At 38.3% G+C, this 27186-nt stretch overlaps 1 protein-coding gene and 1 long non-coding RNA gene across 3 annotated transcripts; both read right to left on the bottom strand.

Annotated features, from left to right (window-relative positions):
- Positions 1-22: 22 nt before the first annotated feature.
- Positions 23-9558, bottom strand: LOC131223044 (protein NRT1/ PTR FAMILY 1.2-like). 2 transcript variants are annotated; one of them, XM_058218325.1, is made up of 4 exons: positions 9298-9557; positions 7414-7631; positions 1914-2464; positions 23-1116 (listed from the first exon to the last, which is right to left on the bottom strand). In XM_058218325.1, the coding sequence occupies exons 1-4, from the start codon at positions 9380-9382 to the stop codon at positions 201-203; spliced, it is 1770 nt and encodes a 589-aa protein (XP_058074308.1). In that variant the 5' UTR covers positions 9383-9557; the 3' UTR covers positions 23-200. The 2 variants fall into 2 exon arrangements, with proteins under 2 accessions (XP_058074308.1, XP_058074309.1); XM_058218326.1 differs by lacking the exon at positions 7414-7631 and having other exon boundaries at positions 9298-9558.
- On the bottom strand, positions 8244-9171 carry LOC131223045 (uncharacterized). Its single transcript, XR_009160271.1, has 2 exons — positions 8809-9171; positions 8244-8569 (listed from the first exon to the last, which is right to left on the bottom strand). It is a non-coding gene; the product is annotated as an uncharacterized LOC131223045 (long non-coding RNA).
- Positions 9559-27186: the final 17628 nt, after the last annotated feature.

The raw sequence follows: 27186 nt of genomic DNA, 5'->3' as shown, positions 1-27186 counted from the left end.
AGAACAATAAACAAAACACAAATAAAGACCCAATACATTTGCATTTCATAACTTCATTTCCAAACACATACATAAGACTCCAAAAAAAAAAAAAAAAAAGGAAAAAAAGTAAATGTTTTTACATCTATCTTAGGATTTCTTTTCTTGACTATACTTTTTCTCTATGATAAAAAAACAACAACTCAAAAGTACAACCCAACTCAAATAATAACAGCTAGTTCCCTAGACTTAGACAATTCTTCTACTATAATCTCATCTTCCTTATCATCCAAAACCTTAGTTCCATCAGCCTTATAAGGTCCATAAATCCACCCACAAAAAATAAAATAAAAAAAATTAATAAAACTCAAGATAGTAAGAACCCAATAGTAATAATCAAAGTGGCCCTTGTTAGGGTTATTAGAAACCCAGCTATCATGTGACCCCCCTTTAGTAACATCATTCACTATCCCTATAATAAGACTACCACACAAGTTCCCAACACCCATCCCCAGTGAAAATAGAGCTATTCCAATGCTAGACATTGTCTTTGGAAGCTCAGAGTAGTAAAATTCAATCTGCCCAATTGCATTAAAAGCTTCAGCTAACCCAGTCAGGCAATGCTGTGGAACTAGCCACATAGCTGACATGTTAACCACGGCTAGTCCTTGATCCGCGAACCCTTGCCGAATCGCGGTCCGCCTCCGGGCGGACTCCACCATGGCTGCAACTGCGGTCGCGGCGCATGAGATTAGTAGTCCAATTCCCATGCGCTGCTTGTGGCCAATGCCGCGTGGTATGCCTGTGACACGAGCTAGTAAGGGGACAACAATGCGGTCGTAGATGGCGACCCATATCGTTAGGGTGAGGATGGCGAATACGCTGTAGGATCCAGCTGGGATTTGGAACTTGGGTCCAATGTGGCGGTCCATGGTTTTAGCCAGGAGTACAGGAAATGAGTGCTGGTTGATAGTCACAGCTATCATGATGCCACTGGACCATATGGGGATTAGCTTCATCAGTGATTTCAGATCTTCAACTTGCTCAACCGTGCATAAGTTCCAGGGATTTTCAGCTGATCCATCAGCTTTTATGTCCTTCTCTGGATTTCTAATGATGCAAGCTTTGTTGAGGAACCTGAGAGGAGTTCAAATGATCATAATGCATGCATGGTCCACTCATTTTCTTTGAATTTTCTACGTAAAATAGTGATGAATGGACGGTTGGAATTTAAATGGTTATTGGTCTGAATTCAATAACCAAGTGTATACTAATTAAAGGTTAGGATTGGTCAATCAATCTGATTTGGACAGCTTGCTTTCGAACAATTATTGAATGGGAATGTATGGAGATGGACATCTTGAATGTAGACCGTTGGTTTCAAACATGTCTATTTCTTTGTGAGTGGCTGGCCCACTTGATCAACGAGTAATATTCAAATGGAAGATTGAGGTTTTATCAATTTTCGGCCGGGTCAGGTCGTATCTGGTCGGGTTCGGGCCTAATATTATTTATCGGGCTTGGGCCTTGGCTTTTAAGTGTTAGGATGGGCCCAGCCCATTGTCTCCCCCTATATTTTAAATGGCAGACGTACATCAATCCAGACACTTAAAATTTTGGGCCTATGATGGATTGAAAATGGACCAAAAATATCTAATTGATCAAACAATCGTAACCATCCAATATCGATCGTTGAGTTTGGGCCGTTTTAACCGTCCGTTTGTTGCTCACTAATTGGATGGTTAGATTGTCCAGTCTGTGCGTTTTTCTAGGATATGCTCCATCCGTAATGGGACCCATCGTATCGGATGATCAGAGGCTTGGAATTGAGACACGTGTGGCACGTGTACTGTGGACTAGCCACGGCCAGATGAGAAGTGACCAAAAACAAAAATGTACCATCAGACTAGTGATGTTGGTAGCACGTACGATACCTTAGTTTGTTGGTGGGGGCCACAAGATCTGACCCCTTGGAGTGGTGATACCATCCGTCGACTTCCATGGGGGGGAAATCCAGCCGTCTATTCTTAACAGCAACGGTGATCACTTGTGCAAATCCAGTAAACAAGCTCTTGTGGGCCTTGGCTTTGACATAGAAAGGAGAGCCCAAGAAGAAGAGAAGGGAAGAGAAGAACATGAGAATGGTAGGTACTCCAAATCCCACCGTCCATCCCTTGTTGTCTTGAATGTAGACGATCACAGTCACAGAAAGCATGATAGATACACCAACCGACGCGTAGTACCAGTTGAAGAAACTCTGCAAAACCCTGGCGTTGTTGGGGTTTTGTGGTCGGTCCAGCTGATCTGCACCAAAGGCCAAGGAACAAGGCCGGATCCCTCCAGCTCCGATAGACATGAGTGCAAAAGCAGAAAACAGGAGGGCAATTTGGGAATGTGTTGCCGATTTGCAGTCTTTGGATGGATAGTGGCATGCGGGTGGTTTTGTTCCTGGAAGCATCGCACTCAACCATAGTAGAATCATCCCCTGCAGACACCCAACGACATGTGATGTTATGTGAGTGACACGTGCTGATTTCGAATGTATATGATAGATCCAGGCCGTTCATCGGATGGACCGCAGTTTCTGGGATCAGGTCATTTTATGGGAAGGATCGTGCATTGCAAAGCTCTATGAGGCCCACCGTGATGTATGTGATCCAAATCTTAAGTGGACCGCACCATATGAGAAAATGAGGCTACTACTGCTGCTGGAACCTTCTTAGGTCCACCATGATGTTTATCTTTCATCCAAACCGTTCATAAGGTGACTGAACTTGGATGAAATTAAATACGAATATCAGCTTGATGTAAAACGTAGATGGACCTTAAAAGTTTTTACTGGTGGGCGTTCATTCCCCACTGTTTCCTGTGGTGTGGTCTACTTGAGTTTTGGACTGGCCTCATTTTTGGATTTACATAGTAAAATGAGCTTGTAAAACGGATGAACCAATTGGATATAATATATATGTCACAGTGGGCCCCAGAGAGCTTAGGGTTGCAGGCAATCCGCTCGGGTGGCGCAAATGATGGACAGGGAGATATGACGTCACACAACCAGAATTAACGCAGGAGATTTAAAGGCTTGAGGATTAGGTGAGGCAGGTGTAACAGCATGGTGGGTGAGGCTCAGAACATGGGGCCACCTCGATTTATGTGTTGTATATCATCACCGTTCATCCGTTTTTCCAGATCATTTTACTGCATTGTCAGTTAAATGAGGTAGATAAAAATCTCAGGTGGACCACGCAGTATGGATTGAATTTCCACCATTAAATTCTTATCAACGGCCACAAAAGTTTTGAATCAAGCTGCTATTTATGGTTTCCCTTCATCCAGGTCTTTGAGACCTTATCAACAGGTTGGATGACAAATAAATATTATAGTGAGCCCTGGGAAGTTTTTAAAGGTGGGCGTTCAATGACAACTGTTTTCATGTGCTATGGTCCACCTAAAGTTTTAATCTGCCAAAATTTTAGTACCATACCATAAAATGATCTGGAAAAACAGATTAACGGTGCGGATATAATAAAAATATGTCGAGGTGGGCCTCACTATCAGCGTCTCACCCACTAAAGCAGTTACTCCTGCATCACCCAATCCTCGCTCGAATTGAAGGAGCAAGAGCAGGATGTGAGTTTGCTACCATTCATAGTAGCAACCCAACCATAAATACCGGCATATATCCATATATGGGAATCCTAACTGTTCAGATAGTGGGCCTGTTTGCAGATGAACCATAGTTTGAAAATCAAACACTAGTTAAGCCATCTCACCAATCAATCCATCAATTGGATTGTACAAAGCAAAACGGTGAACTGTTCAAATTCAGTGTGTGAAATCAGAAGGTTGAGCTCATCCAATGAGTGTTGATTTTAGGCTATGATTCATCCCCAGTTACAACTTGGACGGTCTGGATTGACCAACATGCGTGCCATAGGTCATATAGACTAATATCTAATAAATGGTAGTTCACCCATAGAAAACATGTATCGTGCGGCCCTCATTGATGCCGTACAATGGGCCAATGACAATCATGGCATCATGGCAATGGTGGGTCCCTTAATTTTAGAGTGATGGTGGTGGTGGTACCAACCATGAGTTGACATCACTTATGGGATACCATGCATCCCCACCCCACACAGGCGCACTACATGCGTCCAACTGCTGGGAATGTGGGCCATCAGATAATTTCAGACTCCACATGCACATGTTAGAAGATGATCTAATAATTCATTACTTGGATCGTGGGACGTAAGATAATTTCAGGTGCTACCTGCGCATGTTAACAGAAATTCTAGGTACTACACGCGCATTTTATCATATTTTTATAAGTCCATTACTCAGAAAGCATATCATAAGGCACTGCATGCGCACGTTAGCAACAATTCCTGTTAGAAATTATATAAATTAATATAATTTTTTTATAATTTGGAAACTGAAAAATAAAAAATTAACTTGAAATATGAATAGGCTGAAGCACGTCTGAAACACTGTCCTTAAAGTGTTATTTGTCCCTACTCAAGTGAATTGAGTATGCTGATAGGTTACAGGTAAACCGCTTCTGGGATACAACGAGCCTAATGTAGGTCTGCATTCAGTAAACAAGAAGGCCCTCCAAATGGAACTCTGTTACACAATCCGGCAGAAATACAAAAGAAAAATCTCAGAAGAAAAGAGACAAGAATAATATTTAAATTAGATCATTGCATTGGTCAGTTCTTCAGACATTGGTTCAGTTGAACTATTTTAGACCACATTGTTGGTCTGTTCTTCAAGCAAATGTTCAATCCTTAGTATATTGCTGGAATAACTGGAGTATAAGAGAGGAGTAGTGGGCTATCTTAGTTTGTATGGATCTGCTAAAGTGGGTTGAGTGATGGTTTGGAAACCCATCCAGGCCCTCCTTTTATGGGCTATGGTGGCTGGGGGTTATGGTCCAGGGAATTAAATCCCATGATCGTTTTCTAGCTATTGGAGAAAACTAGCCGTTTTCTGACTGTTATGCATGAGCCATTAAGCTGCTACATGCTAACTATTGTAAGACAGTAGATAGTCGTTTTCTAGCTGTTGGGCTAGCCATGCAGCAGTTACTGCTGGACCCTACACTAATGGCACAGTTGTTATAGATCTGCTGTAACAGCTCTTTTTTCAGCTTTCTATATATACTGGAGGACTCTCATTCAATCCGCTAGTCTCCCCTTCATCTAGCCATCAACCTTAACCACTTAGTCGCACCACGACTCGCACACGTCTCGCTCCGGTTCGCTCAAGGTCGCGAAGGAGCGACCCTCTACGACATGATGCAAATGTGCGAAATGCGCTACTAGCACCTCTATAGCCACATTGCCTCACATGCCCACGCCCTTGCACCGAGCCCGTGCCCGACACTGGAACACGCAAGGTCTATAGTCCTTTGACTAGCTAAGCAAATATTATAATACTCCACTGTTTTCATTTAAACCACAAAAAATTCTTTTTTTTTTTTTCCAATGTGAGACTATTCCCAAAACCCACAAAAAGGTATTTTTTCGAATACTTTTTATATATTATATATTATTTTTTATTTTATTAAAATATATTTTTAAAAATCAATATTTTGCAACAATTCCAACTACAACATGTGCATGTTAGCGGATTGAGGCGGCTCAAAGGGGTAGGCAGGTGAGGCAATCGCCTAAGGCCCCTTAATTATGAAGGCCTTATATTATAATAAAATTAAAATTTCTTAATTATGAAGGTCTTATATTACAGTAAAATTAAAATTAAGAAGAAGAAAAAAAGCCTAAAGTTTTTGAAATAAAATTTATTGAAATGCGTACAAAATAGGAACATCTAAAAATTAGTTTACAAATTTGAAATTGAAAATAAAAAACAAATCCTAAAAACTAGCACTATCAATAATAACAGTCTAACTCCATCGTCTCTTTCCAAAATAATAGCATAATTTCCAATAAATTCTTCTCCTAAAACCCATGACCACAACAACCTACTTTATTGCTAATTAAGTTCTCAAAAATTTAAATTCTAATGTCATTTTTCTAAATTAAATTCTAACTTAATTTTTCTAACGGTTTGAATTTATTTTCAGAATTAAAAGTTTTAAAAGAAGTTGTAAAAACAGAGATAATACTCCAATTGAAATACTTAATCTAATAAAAGAACTAGATTGTTTTCCAAATTGTTTTATTGCATATAAAATACTACTTATCATACTTGTTATAGTTGCATCTGCAGAAAGAAGTTTTTCAAAATTAAATATTATAAAAAATTATTTACGAACAATTATGTCTCAAGATAAATTAAACGGTTTAGCAATTTTATCTATCGAAACTGATTTATTGGGTAAACTTGAATACAAAAATTTAATTAGTAATTTTGCATCTAAAAAGGTAAGAAACAAATTTATGGTTTAATTTTGAATTTATCATTATTATTTTTTTAAATTTTAAACTAAAAATCATCATTTTTATGACTTGCCTTGATGCCCCCAAAAATGTTGAGCCGCTCTAGTTAGCGGATTCTTGTAGGATGGTGGGACATGAGATCATTTCAGGTCCTAAATACACATGTTAGAAATGGTTTCAGGTGCTACATGCGCACGTTAGCAGACTGTTTGTTAGCTCACTAATCTGTGCAGAGAAAAACCTTGCAATCCTGGCAGAGTATGATGCTCCATTCTCATGCAGAGTGAAATCACACGTGTGGCATATATGTAGATCAATGTAAACCGTCCAAATGTTCAGGTCCATTTTAGATGGGTCATAACTCCAAAACTACACCGATAGTATGATCCCAACTGGGTAATTGTCTAACAGACGGTGTAATTGGAGTATAGTCTATAGTCATAAATTGAACAAACAAATGTTCATTAATCACTGATCAAGGTGGTCTAATAAAAAAGTATTTAGGACCATGCTCTCCCTATACTGGGTGGCAATGGGCCAGATGGCCTGGCCCACTTGCCCCTTTATACTGATGTATGGCTCCAATTGACCAGTTGGTCTGGTCTAATTAGTAAGTAGGCCACTATTATACAGGAAGAATGAATGATTTAAAAACATTTTAATGATCCAAACCATTTACATGATGGTCAATCAGAGAAGCACAATACTCAAAACAGATTCTTAAATTAGGTCTATGGCCTAAGAGATTAGGCCACCCTAGAGTATGCTACTATTACAATAGCATAATGCATGAATATGAAAGAAGTCAGTTAGCAGAGAATTAAATAAATCCTAACAATTAATTCTGTAAATCAACTTAAGAAAAGATTGAAATCATGAAATATATACTTGTGATAACATTATCTTGTCATGTGTTAAAACCCAGACTAGCCAGTTTTGAAGTAGGGTTCAGGTCTAAAACAGTCTGACCCGACTAGCCGGTCTAAGTTTTAAAACATTGCTTTTAGAGTAATAACAGAAATTTGCTTACAAGAAGGCTGATGATACATCCCAATCCAATGACCCGGAATCGACCCAAGTAAGAATCTGAGAGGAAAGCCCCTAAGATTGGGGTGAAATTCGTTGTGGCTGACCAAATGAATAAGATACTTGCTCCGGTAGCGATAGTTATATGATATTCACCAGTTAAGTATAGAATCATATTCGCCAGAAGTCCATAACTTGCAACCTTCTCAAAGCTTTCATTTGCTGAAGAAGAAGAAGATTGGATACAATTATAAATAATTCTGCATATCATAGTTTAAAAACTCAAAAAAACTTCTTGAATTGACTCACTGAGTTGGCTCAACACGAGAGAACTTAACAAATTTTGAAAAAATATGACTCTTCTAAGCATAATTTGAAATTATTTATATGTTATTTATACTTTTAAATATTGTGTGGAAGGAAACGTAGAGTATCATCATCTATGGTAATTGATGACATGTCATGATTCTCATACTACCCTATTAGGGTACACATATATACACTCACACCGTAGTGGGAGATCACCACCTATGGGTACTCGAACCCTTGACCGGGTGTTGAAACTCATCAGAGTCTACCACCGGAACAAGAGTAAGGACCCAGTAGATTTGAAGTTCAAGTTTACCACACCACACGAAATAGTGGTGATTGAACTCTCACGATTATTTTGGAGGAAGCTAATATTTGTGTTTTCCCTTCATCCTAGTCTGTGTGAGGTTATCAACATGTTGGGTGGAAAATAAATATTATAGTGGGCCCTAGGCAGGTTTCAACGGTGGGTGTCACTATCCCCACTGTTTCCTGTGGTGTGGTCCACTTGAGCTTCAGATCTGCTTATTTTTTTGGCTTGGGCCATAAAATGATCTTTAAAAATGGATGGACAGCGTGGATATAAACATTGTGGTGGGCCCCATAGAGCCCAACGCTACTTTGCACCCAATCCGCCTCCTTCTCTAGCATCCATATGGCATATGTTTGTAAGATGATCCAAAACGTTCATTCAGTTGGGACCATCATGACACATGGACCCTTTAAGCAGCAAAAGCCTGAAAATATTGTGTTTCCGGGGAAATTGGATGTGTATGTACAAAAGTAACATATGAAATGTAACAAAATCCATAGTTCTCATGCTTCTCTCTCTCAAAAATGAGGCTCTCTCTCTCTCAAAAATGAGCAAAACCCAGTTTTGATTTTCAGTTTGTTTCTTTCAGTACAACTAAATCAGCAAAACCCACAGAGGGTTTTCACCTTTTCCATTTGAAAACAAGGGTCTCTCTCTCTTCCTCTCTCTCTAAAAAATGAATAAAACCCAGTTTTGATTTTTCAGTTTGTTTCTTTCAATACAACTAATTAAATCAGCAAAGCCCAGAAAGGGTTTTCACCTTTTCCATTTGAAAACTCAGGTCTCTCTCTCTCAAAAATGAGCAAAACCCAGTTTTTATTTTCAGTTTGTTTCTTTCAATACAACTAAATCAGCAAAACCCAGAAAGGGTTTTCCCCTTTTCCATTTGAAAACACAGCTCTCTCTCTCTCTCTCTCTCTCTCTCTCTCTCTCTCTCTCTAAAATGAGCAAAACCCAGTTTTGATTTTCAGTTTGTTTCTTTCAATACAACTAAATCAGCAAAACCCGGAAAGGGTTTTCATGTTTTCCATTTGAAAACACAGGTCTCTCTCTCTCTCTCTCTCTCTCTCAAAAACGAGAAAAGCCCACTTCTGATTTTTACATAAATGCATGTATGCATGTACATATAAAGAGAAAGTGTGGTCACCTATGATGAAGGGCATGGTTCTTATGCCACTCTCTCTCTCTCAAAAACGAGAAAAGCCCACTTCTGATTTTTACATAAATGCATGTATGCATGTACATATAAAGAGAAAGTGTGGTCACCTATGATGAAGGGCATGGTTCTTATGCCACCCTTTACTATGGATGACTTTTGGGTCTTCTCCTTTCCATCCATCGACACCTCCATCTTCAACTGATCTACTACTCTCCAAAAACAGAAGAAAAAAAAAAAAGAGAGAGAGAAGAAGAAAGCGAGAAGTAGAAGAAGAGAAAGCACAAGAGCTTTGTTGATTGAGAGAAACAAAACGAATTCGAAGCTACCGCCCTTGATTCGGCATTTCTCTCGGTTTCTCTCACTCTCTCTCTGACTTATACGGTGCGCTGGCGGTAGCTTTATAATGAGGTCGTCGTCTTTCATTCTCTCTCGTAACGTAAAAAGATACTCTCTCGCCAATTTCTCTTGTCGTCGCTTTTTCGTCTCGAGTGATGAATTTGACTTTCAGTCGCTCATTTTCATGTCCCAACATCCAAGGTCAGGATCATAACATGGACGGCTCAAATTATCCAACCATCTCAGCACGTGGGCCCCAGTGTCCAGACACATCGGTGTAATCCTGAGTCGGACGCGGTTTGGCTGCTGACCCCAACACTAACCAGCTAGCTGGTGTGAAAGTTTTGTGGGCCCCACCATTATGTATGTGTTATATCCACGCAGTCCATTCATTTTTCCAGATCGTTTTATGGTATGATCCCAAAAATTAGGCAGATATAAATGTCATGTGGATCACACTGAAGGAAACAATGTTGATTGAACCCCTACCTTAAAAACTAATTCATATGGCCCCACTGTAATGTTTATTTTCCATCCAACCGTTGATTAGGTCACATAACCCTGGATGAAGGGAAAACACAAATATCAGCTTGATCCAAAACTTCTGTGGACCTCAAGAAGTTTTCAACGGTAAGAGTTCAATTCCCACCGTTTCCCGTGGTGTGATCCACTTTAGTTTTGATTCTGCCTCATTTTTAGGTCCATGCCTCAAAATGAGGTAGCAAAATGGATGGACGGCGTGGATAAAACACATACATCATCTCTGGGCCCACACCAGCCACCTGCCTCTTGTTGGGCCATCAGCCAAACCATGATCCGCCAAGAGTAGTCTCCGGCACAGTTAGAATTTCGGCAGACGGCAGCCGAAATAGGATTAGAGTACCAGTTTAAAAATCATTCAAAAGGTGTGTTGAAAAACACAGTTAAAAATTCGGTGTAAAAAATGAGATTGATAACGTTTAGGTATGAAATGGTTTTACTTGAAAAGTTGGCGACCAAAATTCAGAACAGTTTATGGTGTATTCACACATCAGTGGGCCATAAGTATTTTGAAATATGGATAGTTTTGCATGGATTCCCATCCATTCATTTATTTTTTTTATTTTTTTTTTCCACACGTCTCTTGGTTTGGTGACTTAGGGATGAACGTTATGAGGTCGATCACCGTCTTCCTCATGGATAACTACTCTGAATCCACTTAACTTATCTGGACTCCTGTAGGGACTTCTTAAATCCATGAGGAAAAAATAAGAAAAAATAGAAATAAATTCTATAAAATTCGTAATTTAATTGATGAATGAAATAAACGAGTTCACAACCCTTTAATAGGGATACTAAGTAATGAGAGAAATTTTAGAATCAAACTACAACTAAAACTCCTAGAATTCGCTACTTACTATAAACAAAACTTGCTACTCATAGACGGTCGTGATGTCAACTAGTGCGCAAGGTTTTTGGCCAAAAATAGTAAGTGTTCTATTCGACTTCACCACGCGATTCTCCTAATTATTCTAAGCCCAACGGATGAAGAGTTATAATCAAACTAAAACTTACTATTTATAAAAAAAAATGGAATTAAAATAGGTAAATGACCGTTGATCTGATGGTATCTTACAAATCTGGCTTGCGCAACCCGGCATATCTGGGTTGGGTGGCTAAAGTAGCTCATCCTATTCCAAAATCATATATTTTATGTTGGATAACTCATTCCAGATTGCGAGATACACTGGTTTTAAGGTTCGACGGTCAGGATCACTTCTGTCGTTGACCGGGCCTTTTCTAATCTATCTTGACTATAAAACTGTCTGCAACCTGCTCTAAATCATCTGGGCACATCAACTAATCATCATGAAATATTCGAGTACTATATTGCAAAATGAAGTAAACAGGAAGAAAGAAATGTAAATTTTCTTTAAAAAAATTTAATGATTTCGGACTATTGATAGATTTTTGGACAATGTTTTGGATAAATAGGTAGAAGGAAATGATGGGAAAATTGAGTGATTGTAGTTTAAGGGGCTGTTTGTTTTACCATTTACCATAGAAAATTCTGGTAAATAGGTAATAATTATTTACCGTAGTAAATTCATGCATACAACTATTTTATTTTTATAACTTCACTGATAATTTATTTATTTTTGTAATAAAGGCCTGATTAAATATTTTCTAGAAAGAGGAATACATGTACATTTGTCAAGGTCTACTATGCATGGAGGGCTAGCAACGATAAAGCATCCACGCATGGGTACCTTTCTCTTTCTTAAAGATGGGATGGCGTTTTTTTTTTTTGGAAGGATTTTTGCTATTGTCCTTTGTATCTCTATGTAGTTTGGGTTGCTGGGGTTGGTGCATGCCCAACGGCATAGAACCACCTTCCCCCCTAAAAAAAGAAAAGAAAAGGAAGAAAAGTGAATATTGAACGGTTGATATTTAACACAATTTCTGAGATTGGATATATGTGGTTGCAGCTAAGGTAGGACCACTGTAATTATATATTACATGGACCAAAAACAATTTGTCCACTCCTCAAAGTGGGCCACACATGAATGTGTGGGCAGTGGGGCAATCCATCATTAGTTATTGTTCATAAAATATGAATTACACAATATCACAAGGAATGCCCCATGGTGTGGTCATGGTCTCCTAATTGCATTGGGTTACTTAGATGGTTCAATCCATCGATCACATGCAAAATTTTATAGATAGGGTGATCCAGTCCGTTGTTACCATTTCCAGGTATTTGTTTAAATAGAAAATTTCATTTTCCTATAAAATTGAATGTAAATAAATTATTATTAGCATTTTAGATATTTATTTAAATATAAATTAAATATGAAAGTAGATAATGTAAATTATCACTATTACATTTTTACATTATAAAGCTACTATTTTGATAGTTATTCTCGAATGACATGAATGACAAAAGCAACATTATAGTCAAATGTGAATGATATCACCGTACATTTACAAAAGTAATCATTATCCATTAATGATGTAATTGAAAAACCAAATAGGCTTGAAAACCCAAACGACCCAAGCAAGCATATGGATTAAAAGGTTGGCCAAACCTATTCTATATATAAATGATCTTGGCCGTCCCTTTTATAAGCTATGGATCATATAGTTAAGATTGTCATTGATGTAATATTTGCATGTTTGTCAGTGAAATGTGTATTGGACCTGATGAACAGTCTTCAGCTGTGGAAGAGTCCTGATGTGACTAGCTAGGAGCACTATTACTTAAGGGGCGCTGTTTGATTTTTAATTTCCCGGGTAAATAAGTGAAAACTAAAGAGGGATAAAAGGTTACAGCTTTCAACCTTCCTAAAAGTCCACAACATTGCTTTCAATGTGGGGGCCATCATGTCTCTCTCTTCATGCATGTGGCCCACCCCACCTAATCAGTGGAATAATAGTTCCAAAACTCCAATTTCTGACATGATTCAATATTCACCGTGTGGGTAAGACTCAAAGACTTGGATAAATACTTACTTGACTCAAGTTCATTTTTAATAATTAAATTATTGTTATTATTATTATTATTAAGTCAAGACAATCAATAAAATAAAAATGAAAATGAAGGGGGAGGAGACCGCCGAGCAATATCGGTCAAACGCAGCTATCGCTCATAGTTCCATGGTGACCATAGATCATCAATAGCAATATCAGCTTACCATGCAAATGGGTCTAATAAAAAATGCACTCCATGGTGGCCCCACACTCATTAATGAATCGTTCAAAGCATTTGTGTTTACACTACATCCAAACTGGTATCCAAGTCAAGGGAGCACATTTTGTGCATTCATTTTCCATTCCTTCATTATCATTATAAATGAGTAGCAAATATAGATGGGATCTAAACCGTCTATTTAGCATTTTCAATATTCAGTGGGCGGCCATAGTAAAAAGATCAGTATTCGGAAGATTTTAGCCCTTGTGGCATACAAATGAACATTAAAAGGCCAAAAACAGCAAATGGGTCCCATGAAGTGAGAAAAAAGGCCCATGCTTTCCATAGTCCAACTAGAGCATTATTTGGTTTGGTTCCATCAACAGCTGGAGTTGCCGACCATCATACACATGCGCAACACGTGTGTGGTACACATTTTGGAAGCATGACTATTCCCACCTCCAAAGACAAGATATCTGCCAGATAGCTATGATTGTGAACTATTAAATGCATGTACCATACATGATGAAAGCATGACATTTCTAGCCTTTAAAGTCGACTGATCTGCTCCAAAGTTCAAAGTACTTGCATGCTAGGTGTATAATTTCAAAGTGCCTAAGTATCATCCGTTATGCGCTATTAGAGTATCTGTAAGACCCGTACTTTTGTATACTCAAGTGTTACTTCAAAAATTTAAATTAATCACATGTGCATGAGGTCACGCGTGACTCACCTTACACATCAGCATCCAGTAGTCCCCAATGTATTCATCTGGACCAATTACGACTCCTTAAATAAATTATAGATAAATCACAATGTTCATTGATTAATCCAATGTCCAATTTTTCTAAGTTGACCATTGGATTGTAAAATCGACTATAAGACTGCTTGATTAGTAGAGGTGTTTGGGATTGGACACGTGGCCCACTAGGACACGATGTAACCCATTAACGACCCTAATTAAAAGCAAGTCATACAAGATAATAATGATAATATTAATAAACGATAAATAGATGCAATATCTATGTATGCACGTATAAAAATAACATAAAAATAATGATTATAATTAAATATCTAATAATACAAAAGTTTGAGATGGATGACCCTAATAAATAACATGTCTATGATACACACATATAATAATAATAGAAATCTAAAATAAAAATTAAAATTAATATGATCAGTGGGTAATAGCGAGTATCGGTCATACCAATGACCCATTAGGACACTATGACCGTTGATGGCCAAACTGGAACTAATCTAACCATCAGATCGGCAAGAAATCCATAAATTGTAATCAAATCAAGTCGTGGGCCCCACCTTGGCATCACATCTGCCTGATATTTGAACAGAGACCCTTCTTGGGAACCCATAAATAGAATGGACGGTGTAGATTTATCACAAAAATCATGGTGGACTCCGCTTAATGGGATGCGTGTGCACGACTAGTGCACAACCGTTGTGCACCAGACGTACCAGCCCGGTCAACTCAGGTCTGACCCTTGTTTGTCCAAAAAGGAAGAGAGACGTTCTCTCCTTCGTTCCGCCAGCAAACGGACAACGCCCGTTTAAGATGTTCTATGGCCCACCATGATCGTCGCCATGGATGATCTGAACCGTCCATCGCATGCGTCCCTCAACCCTGACTAAAACCCAACCTTCATGCAGGTTTTCCTGATGTGTGGACACACGAATCTCGCCGTAAACAGGTCTCAGAAACACAAAACTTCCCAAAACGGAAACTGCTGCGCCTTCTGTTTTGCTAACTAGCACGATCCGAGTGAGGAGGATTCCTCTGATCTCAGGCGTCCATTCAATGGAAATCTCAGCCGTCTAACTGAGGGCGTCACTTCCTCAATACCAAGGGAAAAAACCAGCGGCCAAAACCAGTCCTCCTTAGTAGATTTTAGAAACCAGACGCTCGGATTAAATCCCAACTGTTCATTCGCATCCAACGGCCCTTAGGGCGTTAAAATCCCTACAAATGGGAGGGATAGCATCCCTTCCCCCTATTTCTGCGGCCGCACTCGAAAACGCCTGCCGCATTTGAGAAAAACAGAGGGAGAGAGAAAACAGGGGGTGCGGGTCATGCCACACCGAGCTGCCAAGTCCATCCCAAGACAGGGCGAGTCGGGTGTCCACTGCTGAGTGTTTCCAGCAGAGAGGGAAGGAAGAAAAGAAGGGAAGAAATAGAGAGAGAAGAATAGATAGAGAGGGAAGGAGTTGTTGTTGGGAGTCGGGTGCAAGACCCGAACTCGAGCTGCACCAAGTCGTGCGCCCAGTCGGACCGGGTCTGGTGAGTTTGGGGTGTATCTAGGACGAGTCTGGCTGCGTTTGGACTGCCATGAATCAGAGAAGAAGAAGAAAGAAGGGAATCAAAGGGAGAGTTGTTATTGATCCACGCTTACCGAGTCCATATGTGATTCTGACTCGCTGGCGAATCATGAACTCAAAGTGGGCCGAGTCCCGGTCTGAGTTGGGCTCAATGCTCGGGCTGAGTTGTTGTTTCATCAAGGAATGTAAGAAAGAAAGCAAGAAAAGAAAAGGAAGAAATGAGGAAGAAAGGAGAAGGAAGAAGTAAGGGAGTTGAGCCGAGTTTGGTTGCTGCCGAGTCGACTCGGCTGGAACCCACAGAGTCTGGCTGAGTTAAGCTGGGCTTGGGTCTAGTCCAGGTGTGGCTGGACATTCCAGTAAGAGATAGAGAAAAAGAAAAAAAAAAAGGGAAGAAGAAGGAGAGGAAGCTGAGAAGAGAGGAGAAGGAGAAGATTATTTGACTCGCCGAGTCAACTCAGCTGGAACCGAGTCAACTCGGTTGGGACCGAGTCCAGCTGGGCCAGGTCATGCTTGGGCCACGCTCAGGCTTTGCTGGGGTCGAGTTTGAGTCCCATCCTAAGTGAGTCCCCATTCTTCCCAGATTTAATTTTTCATTGTAATTGTTATTATCATTTTTAGGATTATTAAATTTAGATATGATTAATCATTAGTAAATTTTTCCATATGGATATTAGTTAATACATTATTAAAATATTAATATTTTGCCTTGTCATTTTTAAAATATTATTATTAACGTGAGAACATACAATTTATTTTCATCAAAATGACTATTAGTATCACATTGGCTAAATGTTAAGTATATTATTAATATTAATAATTGTTTTGGAATTATTAATATTATTATTCATCGTGGGTTGTATTAGATAATTTAATATAATAGTAGCCATTGTTAATATTCCTAAAATTAATGACCAATTCACTTAATTAATTTTATTCATTTAATTTCTTCCATTGGCAGTATCATAAATGGCCACACAAAATAGGGTTCAAATCCCATAACTAAAACCTAAAAATCTAGCCTAAGCCTGAACTCTAGGGTGAAACCCTAAACCTAAGTGATCCAAACCTTAGGTTAAAACCCTAACCCTAAATAGCGTGTAAGCTTGGACCTAACTGTATAACTTTACAATTTATGATAGGGTTTGATTTTAAGGAAACACGCACTCTGTAATAACACTGGTAGGCGATTCAAAGTATAAGGCGATGATTTCTTCCCCTTAAGCTTTCCATCTCCAAATTTGTTTAAGTTGTAGTCTTTATTAAGAATTAAAATTGTTAATTCATAGCATGCGATCTCTTACATGATTCATATCTGATTTACGGTTGATAATTGTGAAACATAATTGCATGTGATAGTTACTTACATGATAGCTCTTATTTTAATTTATAGTTCACATCATGACTTGTTGTGATTATTATGCTTAACATAGCCTGCTATGCTATAATAGTATATTTTCACATGAATTGTTGTAAGTCACTATGGACCTATATTTACTACACTTATTAGTGGGTAAGCCCTCTTGTGTATGTGAACCCATACTTAGGATGTAATATGATGGAGTGTGGAATGGAATGGACCCTCGATTGGAGGTTATATGGGACATGGAATATTAATGTGGAATTTACCATCCATAGGTCATACGACTTGGGTGACCTTGAAACGATATCTTTAACCATCCTGGTTTAATCTTACATGACCCTTGCTGTCTCAATTAGTATTTTGAGCATTCTTTTACCGCCGCGATTTAACACCTCTCCCATGTTTTGATGATTTCCTTGTATGCCTTTGATGACCTATACCATGTGATGGAAATCCCCACTTATTGAATTTGATTGGCCACTGATGGATGAGTTTCATTAAGCATCCTAAGGTGGGGGAATCTCATGAGCCGGAGTGATGGTCATGGGACACTATGCTTGAGCAGTCGGCCTACGCTGGGTGACAAGCCCCCTGTAGTGACAATTGAGTTAATTAAATTGGCTGATTGTAGCTGGATTAATAACGGTTGGATAATCATGCATTCATAACATATTGGCAATGACAGATGGCTAATTCTGGATGCTGTAGCACGTGCCCTATAATTATTGGGGTATCGTTTCGCTAGCTCCTAGACCATCGAAAATCGACCCATTGTTCCAACTGGATGAGTTTTCCCAGGTCGATGATTACATGGGTGATGAGCCCAAGTCCGACTGGATGTGCATCCCCAGGTCGATGTACATTCACGCATATAAAAAAACTGTATCATGTATTGTTTTGATTGCCTTGTCGTTTTAACTATGCTTAACTAAGGCGGCGATGTGAAATCTTGAGGGGAATTCATACTGAGTTGGCTACTCATCCATCAAATATATAACCGTACAGGTAGCACAGGTGGCTTAAGTGATTTTCAAGTTCAGATTCATGGGGAGCAGATTACAAGTGCCAAGGATGCATGACCGTATTGCTAACAGGAGCCGCGCGGTCTTGCAGCTTATGTTTACATTCTTCTATTATTTTTCATGCATTAAGATTATGTGAATTCTTGTATTTGTTATATTGACATTGGTTTGTATAAGTTAATATGGGCAACCTCTTGTATATTCTAAATGTAATTGCAATTTTTCATTTATGCTTACTTGTCCATTTTACGCTCATCTGCTTACTCTGAATGAAGGGAAAAAATATATATATACTCGAATTTAATCATCCTTTAAGGTTAACACTCGGGTTTTTGGGAAACGAGTCGTATACTCGTGTCTTGAAAACACGGGACGTTACAGTATCATCGCTCCTCTAGTATTATCCACACATATAAAAGCTTTAAATATTTATTATAATTATAGTATAATATATTAGTGGGATGTGGTGCAATTTTATTTGGTTTAATGATAATGCATTTGTGTAGGGGTGTATACCGAGTCTAGTTGGCCTCAGCTCGACTCGGCTCGGCCACTAGTTGACCCCAGCTCGATCTTGGCTCAGCTCAGTCTTCAAGCATGACCGGCCGGCTCGGCTCGGCTCGGCTCGGCTTGGTTTGGTCAGCGGCTCGGGCCAGTTCGAGCCGAGTTCGAGCTAAAATCGAGCCTCTGTGGCATTTTCACAAACACATGTTGTGCACTTTCAATTTCTCACTATATGTAAAATAGCAATTGCTGTTTAAGTATTTCATCAAACACCTTCTCGGCAACTTCAAAATCAAGAAAAAAATGATATTTGTTTCATATACATACCTTCTTTGCCACTAGCCGACACTTCGTTGAGTTATTTCATCAAACACTTGTTGAGCAACATAAATATCAAAGTAACCGAATCACTGAACTAGTTCGATCCGAGTTTGATTCGAGTTGGGGTTCGATTCAAGTTGAGTTAAGCTCGGGCAAGCTCGAACTTGGTTCGAAATTTTTTCGAGCTCAAAAAAACCGACTTGACTCGGCTCAAACTCAGCTTCGAACTGAGTCGAATCGAACTTTTTCGAGTCGAGTCGAGCAAGCTAACCTAGCTAACTCGATTCGTGTACACCCTTATACACACACACACACGCGCGCGCGCGCGGGGAAACACTCACCTGTGAACCAGTTCGTACGTACAACATACGAACTTTTTTGAGAACTTATCATATCTGATGAGTCTTGCAAATCTGAACGGTCCACACGAAGCAGAACCTCATGAAACCCCTTGGTACAAATTTTTTACTTTGATCCAAAACTTCGGTGGGCCATGAAAAATGCAAATAGTTTGTTCCCTTGATTTGAATTTCTCTTTGCTATGGCCCACCAGAATCTTAGATCAGGGTGAAAATTCACCCCCTAAGGTTTCATGGGATTCCACATCTTATGGACCGTTCGGATTCAACACCCATGACACGTGTGCAAAGGTGCACACATGTATCTCATTGTCCACACATTGTAATGTTTTTACCCTTTCATGGCGGGCCTTATATCAGCCATGCACATGGTCCATTTTCATTGGGCCACCCATCATCGTTGGTTGTTGATAACTAACATCCCAATTATTGCATGTTATCTCCTAAGGGTCATTAGGACCGAATTGTCTATTTATGCAGCCCATACAACATCACAATTCTCTGGGACTCATCATACTGTATATTCAAAATCTATTCTGTTCATAAGTGATGACTTTTATCTTCACCGTAGATCAGCCCATTAAAAACCCAAATGGGCCATTTCAATGGGAACAATGTAAAATTATACCTAAAACCCAAGTTCAAGCATTGGAGTGGTGTGGCTCACATGAGCTATGAACCTGGATGATTTTTAACCCCAGGATCTAGAATTAGCAAACGGACCTGATTGGTGGAGTAGATTTAATATCTACAAAATGGTGGGCCCAAAAGAGCTTGACTGTCTATGTGCTCAGTAAAATAGGTGTCCTGGAGGATGCCAGTCATGATAATTTGATGCTTTCCAGATCACTGCAATTAAGTCGCAATCTCAAAATTGGATTGTTTTGTTTGTTTGAGTGGACCCAATTAATCTCTAATCAGTAGACCTTATTGGCCAAAATAAGACAGTCGGACATATTTCATTAACCGTCCAACAAATGTCCATCAATATGATACTTGCATATGAGTAAAAAGGTTCATGAATTATTAGTTTGGCCACTTCTTGTGATTGCTTGCATGCCACGTGTACAGTTTCTCATTGCCTGCGTATCATACATCACATCTAGAGTATCAAAGTTTTCCCCGTAGAAGCTCTATCTTTCGGCTTTAAGACATCTTTCGTCCATAAATGGTAGCTGAAATAAATATGGGAATCCTTATCAACCCTAAACCCTAAACCATTGATGAACGCCACTCAAATGTTGACGCAGGGATGAATGTACTGTCTTTCTCAAGGATAACTACTTCAAAGTTTCTCTGAATTCCTTATGGAGACTTCTCAAATTCAGAAGGAAAAAGCAAAGAAAATAAAAAATAAATTCTTTAAAATTCATAATTTAATTGATGAATGAAATAAATAAGTTTATAACCCTTTAAATAGGAATACTAAGCCATGGGAGAAGTTTCAGAATCAAACTACAACTAAAACTCTTAAAAATTGCAACTTGCTATAAATAGTAAACTTAATATTTATAGATGGTCATAATGTCTATTAGTGGGCATGGTTTTCGGCCTAAAATATTATCCTATTTAGCTTCACCATGATGTTCTCTTAATTATTCTAAGCACTTTTCATGTTGGGCGCAATTCCTAAAGCCCAGCAGATAAAGAGTTATACTCAAACTAACACTTACTATAAATAGTAAAAACAAAAATAAAATGGGCATTTGACTGTTGATCTGATGGTATTTAGTAAATTCGGCGTAGCTAGGTTGGGTGGCTAAAGTAGCTCGTCCTACCCCAAAATTAATACGTAAAATAATTCATTCTAGATTGCGAGATATGCTCGATTTAAGGTTTGACGGTCTGGATCACTTCTATCATTGACCAGGCCTTTTCTGATTCATCTTGGCTGTGAAACTATCCGCAACCTACTCTACATCAAATGTTCTCTGATACCATAAAGAAATTTTATGAAGACTCCGGTTGAAAACGTGACTTGTAAGATAATTTTTTTTAAAAATTTAAAATAATTAAAGTTTATAATAAGAGGGAACCATTTTCTAAAATGGTGGAAATGATTCCAAAGAATAATGAGTTACACTAAAATAATGGGGAGTTATACTTGAATGTATGAATGTAGTTACACTTGAATGGGATGATTTACACAACGGAGGAGTTACACTTGAATTCTTGTATTAGTTTTTTCTCTCTTTATTGTATATAAATATGAAGCTTGTGATTGTTGATTACTCGGCAAAAGGATGGCTCTGAAGTCTTATAGCATGTGGTAAAAATGGGTCTTAAGAGATTTTTTTTTTTTTACTTTTTTTTCACTATAGACATTGTCATTAATAGTTGAATTTATTTTCTACCATTTTCATATATACGCACGTGAATTTGAATGGATTAAAAATTACATGAATAGTTTATCACAAAGGCATTATATATAGTATCATTATGTGTAAATGGACATGATTAGCTTATGACCCTCTCTACTAACTATATTGGATGTGGTTGCTAGTGTTGTAATACATTGAAAGGGAGTATGTTAATGTCGATGTGTTATTATATTAATGATTTAATCTAATAATTTCATTTGCTAAATATTTATGTTTTTTTTTTAATAATTAAAGTGATGTTGTGATCAAAATATTTTTAAAACGTGCGTGTATAAAGATTTCTTTGGGTATTGAACCTATCAGAGTTGTTTTCAAACTTACATGTTTTTTTCTTTAAAAATAAAAAATAAAACAAGCTTTTCTAAAAAGGTGGTTAGTACGTTGATCAAGTGGGCGAAAGTTAGCATCTTTTCCACCATGGTAGGTCACATGTACGCGCGCACACACACACATGTTCAAATGCATGTGCATATGACCATATGTGGCCCTTTAGTGACATGGAAAACTTGAAGTTTTAAAGCCCAGTCTTAAAAGTAACCTTTATATTGTAAGAAAGCTAACATGTGTACGTAAAAAGAGTGCATGTAGGCCTTAGTTTTTATGATAGAATAATATATCTAAGTCTGTAAATAATAGAGATTTTTGGTCCTCTCCAAAAACTAAAAAATGTGTGTAGTTGTCCATCTCTAAGTCCATACTTGAGGGAGAATTTGAGAAAAGGTGAGTGAAGGGTGCATACCATGCACGGGCGCATGGAGTGATGATCTGAGTTGTCTATAATCAAGTTGGACTACCTAAAAGAGTGTCGTGTATCATTGGATCACATTGGCTCAACGCATGTGTCTAAACATACTTCTAATTTGTAGTTTTTTAATTAATGACATTGTATATTTTCAAGATCGTTGTTTATGAAATCAAAACCTTCTATAATCAAATAGGCTTCAATTTTATAATATTTAATCCCTCCATCATTTTACTCTGAAAATGTAAAGGCATCTTTTGAGAGTGCCCTTGGTATGTCCATGCATCATCAAATTCATTTGAGCAAATAGAAGAATGACATGTATATAAAAACTGTACCCATTCTAATATCTTAGTCATAGAACAGTGGGCATATATGGTTGTTTGATATGTTAGATTTTTGAAATACAAACAATTCTTCGTAGGACCCATAAATGAGTGGACCCAATTGATAGGTCAACCTGCATTGTGCACCATATGTCACGCGGTTCGTTGCTAGTCGATATCTGGATGAATAAACATGCTGAAATAAATTTTCTCTCTTCTTTAATATTTATTTATTATTGTTTATTTTATTTTATTTTATTTTGTTTTGTTTCCTGGCTGCTTCCGACAGGAGGCATGATCCACTGGTAAACGCAGGAGTAACAGTTTTTTATGCACCGCATTATTAATACTTGACATATGTGGGGTCTACTATGTTTTTTATGACATCTGGTCTTTATATCATGTGAAACGCTCCATGGAGCCAAAATCTGACCGTTCAAAAACTTCATGGACCACAACATGGAACAATATAGAGACGGTATTGACTACAGGTTTGTGATTGGGCCTAGCTAAGTTTGGAATAGAGTTATTTTCTTTTCTCTAATATGATTATGATGCGTCTTACTTTATGGACGGAATGGATTTGACAAAAACATAAGATTGGACCTGATGGAGATAGGGTGTTGTACCCGGTGTGTTCGGCAGTCGCAGTACAGGGACAGAACCCATGCGCGTGTGCCGCGCATCCTGCTCTAATTGTTGTTGTCGGAGCGGATTCGGGTCACACCGACTTCTGTAAAGCCGTGACCGTGGGGCCCAATATAATAAATTTATTGTATATCCACTCCGTTCATCCGTTTTTTAGGATTATTCTAGTAATGAATCGAAAAATAAAAATAATTGAAATCTCAGACAGACCACACGACAGGAAAAAGTGGTGATTAACCATTAAAAACTTCTTGTGGGCCACAAAATTTTCAGATCAAGATGATATTTTTGTTTTCACTTCATACACGTATTTGTGACCTTATCAACATGTTGGATGGAAGAGAAAAATTACGGTAGTCCTAAAGAAGTTTTAAATGGTGGACGTTCAATCACCACTGCTTCCAATGGTGTGATCCATCTACGATTTGGATCTACTTCATTTTTTGGAAGAATTCTCTAAAATTAAATGTAAAACGGATGGACGGCGTGGATATAATACACCATACATCATGGTGGCCCCAAGGTCACGGCCTGACCTAAAATTTGCGAACCGTGTGTTGGTTTTGTTTTTCAGTAAAAGAAACGCTTATGTGGTGGCGTACGCATCCACGGTACATGTGGCATACATGTATTTCAATCCAACTGTCCAAATCATCCATCGAATTATAGATGGGGCACAGCTGGAATCTGCCACTGAATTTGGAGCATCCTTTAAACCGTCCACTCAATGGCCATCAACTTCAATGTGTGATTAGTATTGATTTCTGTGATATATTTCATCTACAATCAGGCCCACAGTGGATGATCTGGATCTCATGTCAAAAATACCAAGTATGTTTTGCTAACGCTGTAGCAAACTCGCACAGTAGTGCTGTAAGATACGTATCATCTCGTAAATATCACCTGGATGAGTCACGAGTCAAAGAGTCAAAAGAACGAGAAGAATACCGGATCTCGTCATTTTCTGTAACTGATTTGAAACGAGTTATGTGATCCGCGGGCAGAGGATGACCTTCTATACACATGCCAGCTACTATTACAAGTATGTTATATATTAATTATAATCCAAACCGTCCAAACAGTCTTAAACACTGTATATGGAATATATATTTTTTAAAAAAAATTTTATTAGACAATTTTTCATATCATAAATGACTATGTTTCACTTTAACCATCCATTTTTTGCCACCAGATGGATGGTCACAAGTACCACTTAAATGTAATTTTTTTAATAATGAGACAACGTAATTTTTATAATGGGTACTCTTTGGCCACGTGTACATTTTGTACATGTCTGCTTATGAGATCTCATACTCTGCCTGAGTATCAAATATTTTGTAGTTGCGTGTACAAAGCATGAAGGTGGTCATTATCCAATTGTACCGTTTTGGGCCAGAAATACTATACACACCCAAGTTTTGTGGGACTAGCATATTGTATATATAAAATCTACTCCGTCCATCAGATTCAATTATAGATTTTAGCCTTGGTAGAAACAAACAGTCAGATCGACATCTCAGGTGGGGCATAACACTGGGAAAAATGGAGATGTGATGCCAACCGTAAGTTTTCTTGTAAAGACATCATGGTATGAATTTTCCATCAAACCTATTAATGAATTGTAAAAAAAATATAATAAAGTGAATATACAAAAAACCGCCTTATCCATCCATCATGTGGGCCACACCATATGAATTTACAAGTTTTAAGAACAATTTTATTAGACCCATTTTGTGGCGAATATGAGTATCCTATCAAGTTTATATTTTTTATGTACGGTTAAAATTATTTTTCTCACTTGATAAACGGAGTAGATAAGTGTATAAAACATGGTGGACCTTAAAGAGTTGGTCAGTTTAACCGGTGTTGTAGGCATTCCTGTCCCCAAATTTCCACAGATATCCCGAGAGATGAAAGTAGGAAAAGGACATGTCAGCACACACCTTTAGCATGAGCGCGGATTAGGTGAGACCCCGGACTCATCCAAGACAGTGAGGCCCTTACTGTGGAGCCCACCTTGATGCATTTATTCTGTATCCACGCCGTCCATCCTTTTCTTTAGATCATTTTATGGAATTATACCAAAAATGAAGAAGATCCAATAATCAGATGGACCATACCATCGGAAAAAGTGGTAATTGACCATTCATGGTCCACAGAAGTTCTGGATCAATGTGATATTTGTTATTCCACTTCATCTAGGATTATTTGATCTTATCAACAGATTGGATGGCTAGTAAACACTACGGAAACATTATTACATGCCCTAATAAGTTTTTAATGGTAGAATGTTTAATCACCACTATTTCCTATGGTATTGTCCGTCTGATAATTGGGCTTGCTTCATTTTTTGGATAGCTCCCTAAAATGATCTGTAAAATCGGATGGACGGTGTGGATTCAGAATATATACATCAAGTTGGGCCCCACAGTAAGGACGGCACCATCTTGGGTGAGTCCGAGGTCTCACCTAATCCACTTCCCTTTTGCATATGATGACACATCCATGCACTTTGATAATGTCGTTTTTTTTTTATTTTTGTGTTTTAAGTCAAATGAAGGAAGGATGGATAGAGATTGCCGACTTTGAGATTCCCACACTCAAAGAAGGTATGGATTGTCTTGTGGGTGGACCAATCAATCAAAGGAGAGTTTTTTCATGTTTCAAAGTAGTAGATTTTTCTTTGGGTACAAAAATAGCTAGTGGAATGGAGAAGCAAATGTGTACATTATTGTTAGTGGAGGTTTGCAGATGATACACATGTATGTAGCCATGCCCATACACATGCAGCCATATGTTTCGATCGCGGAACATGTGTACAAGATCCGTGCCGTTGATCTGATAAGAAATAATGGTTAGATCTTCTTCCTAAAGATTCAAGCTGTTTCATTGTTTCCTCAAGGGTCACAATGAACAAATAAATCCATGAATGGAATAATTTGTTATAGATGATCTGTAGTAGCTAAGGTGTGAAATTGTCTGATTTTTAGAGTAACGGACCTAAGCAATGTGGCCCACATGATGAAAAGTTCAGATCTATTGCACGTGTTCTATGTTGGGACATGCGGCACACGCCGGATCGTAGAGTTTCCCTTCACGCATGGGATTAATAAATTGCTCATTATGGTTGGAAAAGTTTAAATGGGATAAAGTTCAGAGTCCCACTCACTCCCATGTTAGACTATAGGTGTGCTCCACACCCACAACTTGGACTTGCCGACGGGCACAAGAGCGGCATCGTACAAACATTACATAAGATCCACCCAACCTATCATGTGCATTGTCTCATTTTCACCGTCAAATTAAAAAATCATGCTCATCAAAAACTCAAGTAGACCACAACATAGGGAACCATTTTGAATGGGTCCGCCAACTATCAATGTGTGGGATCCACCATGGTGTTTATACATGAATCAAGATTTAAAATCTACATATGCTAGGTATGGTATCATTCCCCACATTATATTGTGTCGGGCGATACGGGCTGATATGATCATATCATTCATGGACAACATTAGTATACTCATTGGATGATATTTATGAATTTCGCACACAAGTTGATCCTTGACATGAATTGAGGATTGAAACTTAAAGGGTTGGGTGCAAGTTGACTCGAACTCATTCAAAGGCGCAAGTCGCTTGGATAACTCACACCTAATTCAAGCCCTATCATCACTAACTCATGTGACTTAGGACCAAACTCAAAATCAAATAATCCAATCCATTCATCTGACATGCCTTATTAACAAGCTATGCATCTATACTTATGCATGCAAAGTTGTGTACTTGATATGATGTTTGATACATGTTATCTTGCACATGCTATGCAGGTCATGCAATACATGAATACTTGTACCATACTTTATTTATCAACAAGACAACTTAAGCTGGTTGATAACATATAGCATTATGGTGCATGTACATATTAATTGCCGCACACCAGAAGCTTAAAGATTAATGATAGCACATTCAACGCATGGATGCTATAGTAGA

The sequence above is a fragment of the Magnolia sinica genome, chromosome 13 (assembly GCF_029962835.1).
Source record: "Magnolia sinica isolate HGM2019 chromosome 13, MsV1, whole genome shotgun sequence".
NCBI lineage: Eukaryota > Viridiplantae > Streptophyta > Magnoliopsida > Magnoliales > Magnoliaceae > Magnolia > Magnolia sinica.
Note: the sequence above shows the minus strand (reverse complement) of the source record. Positions and strands in the feature narration are given on the sequence as shown.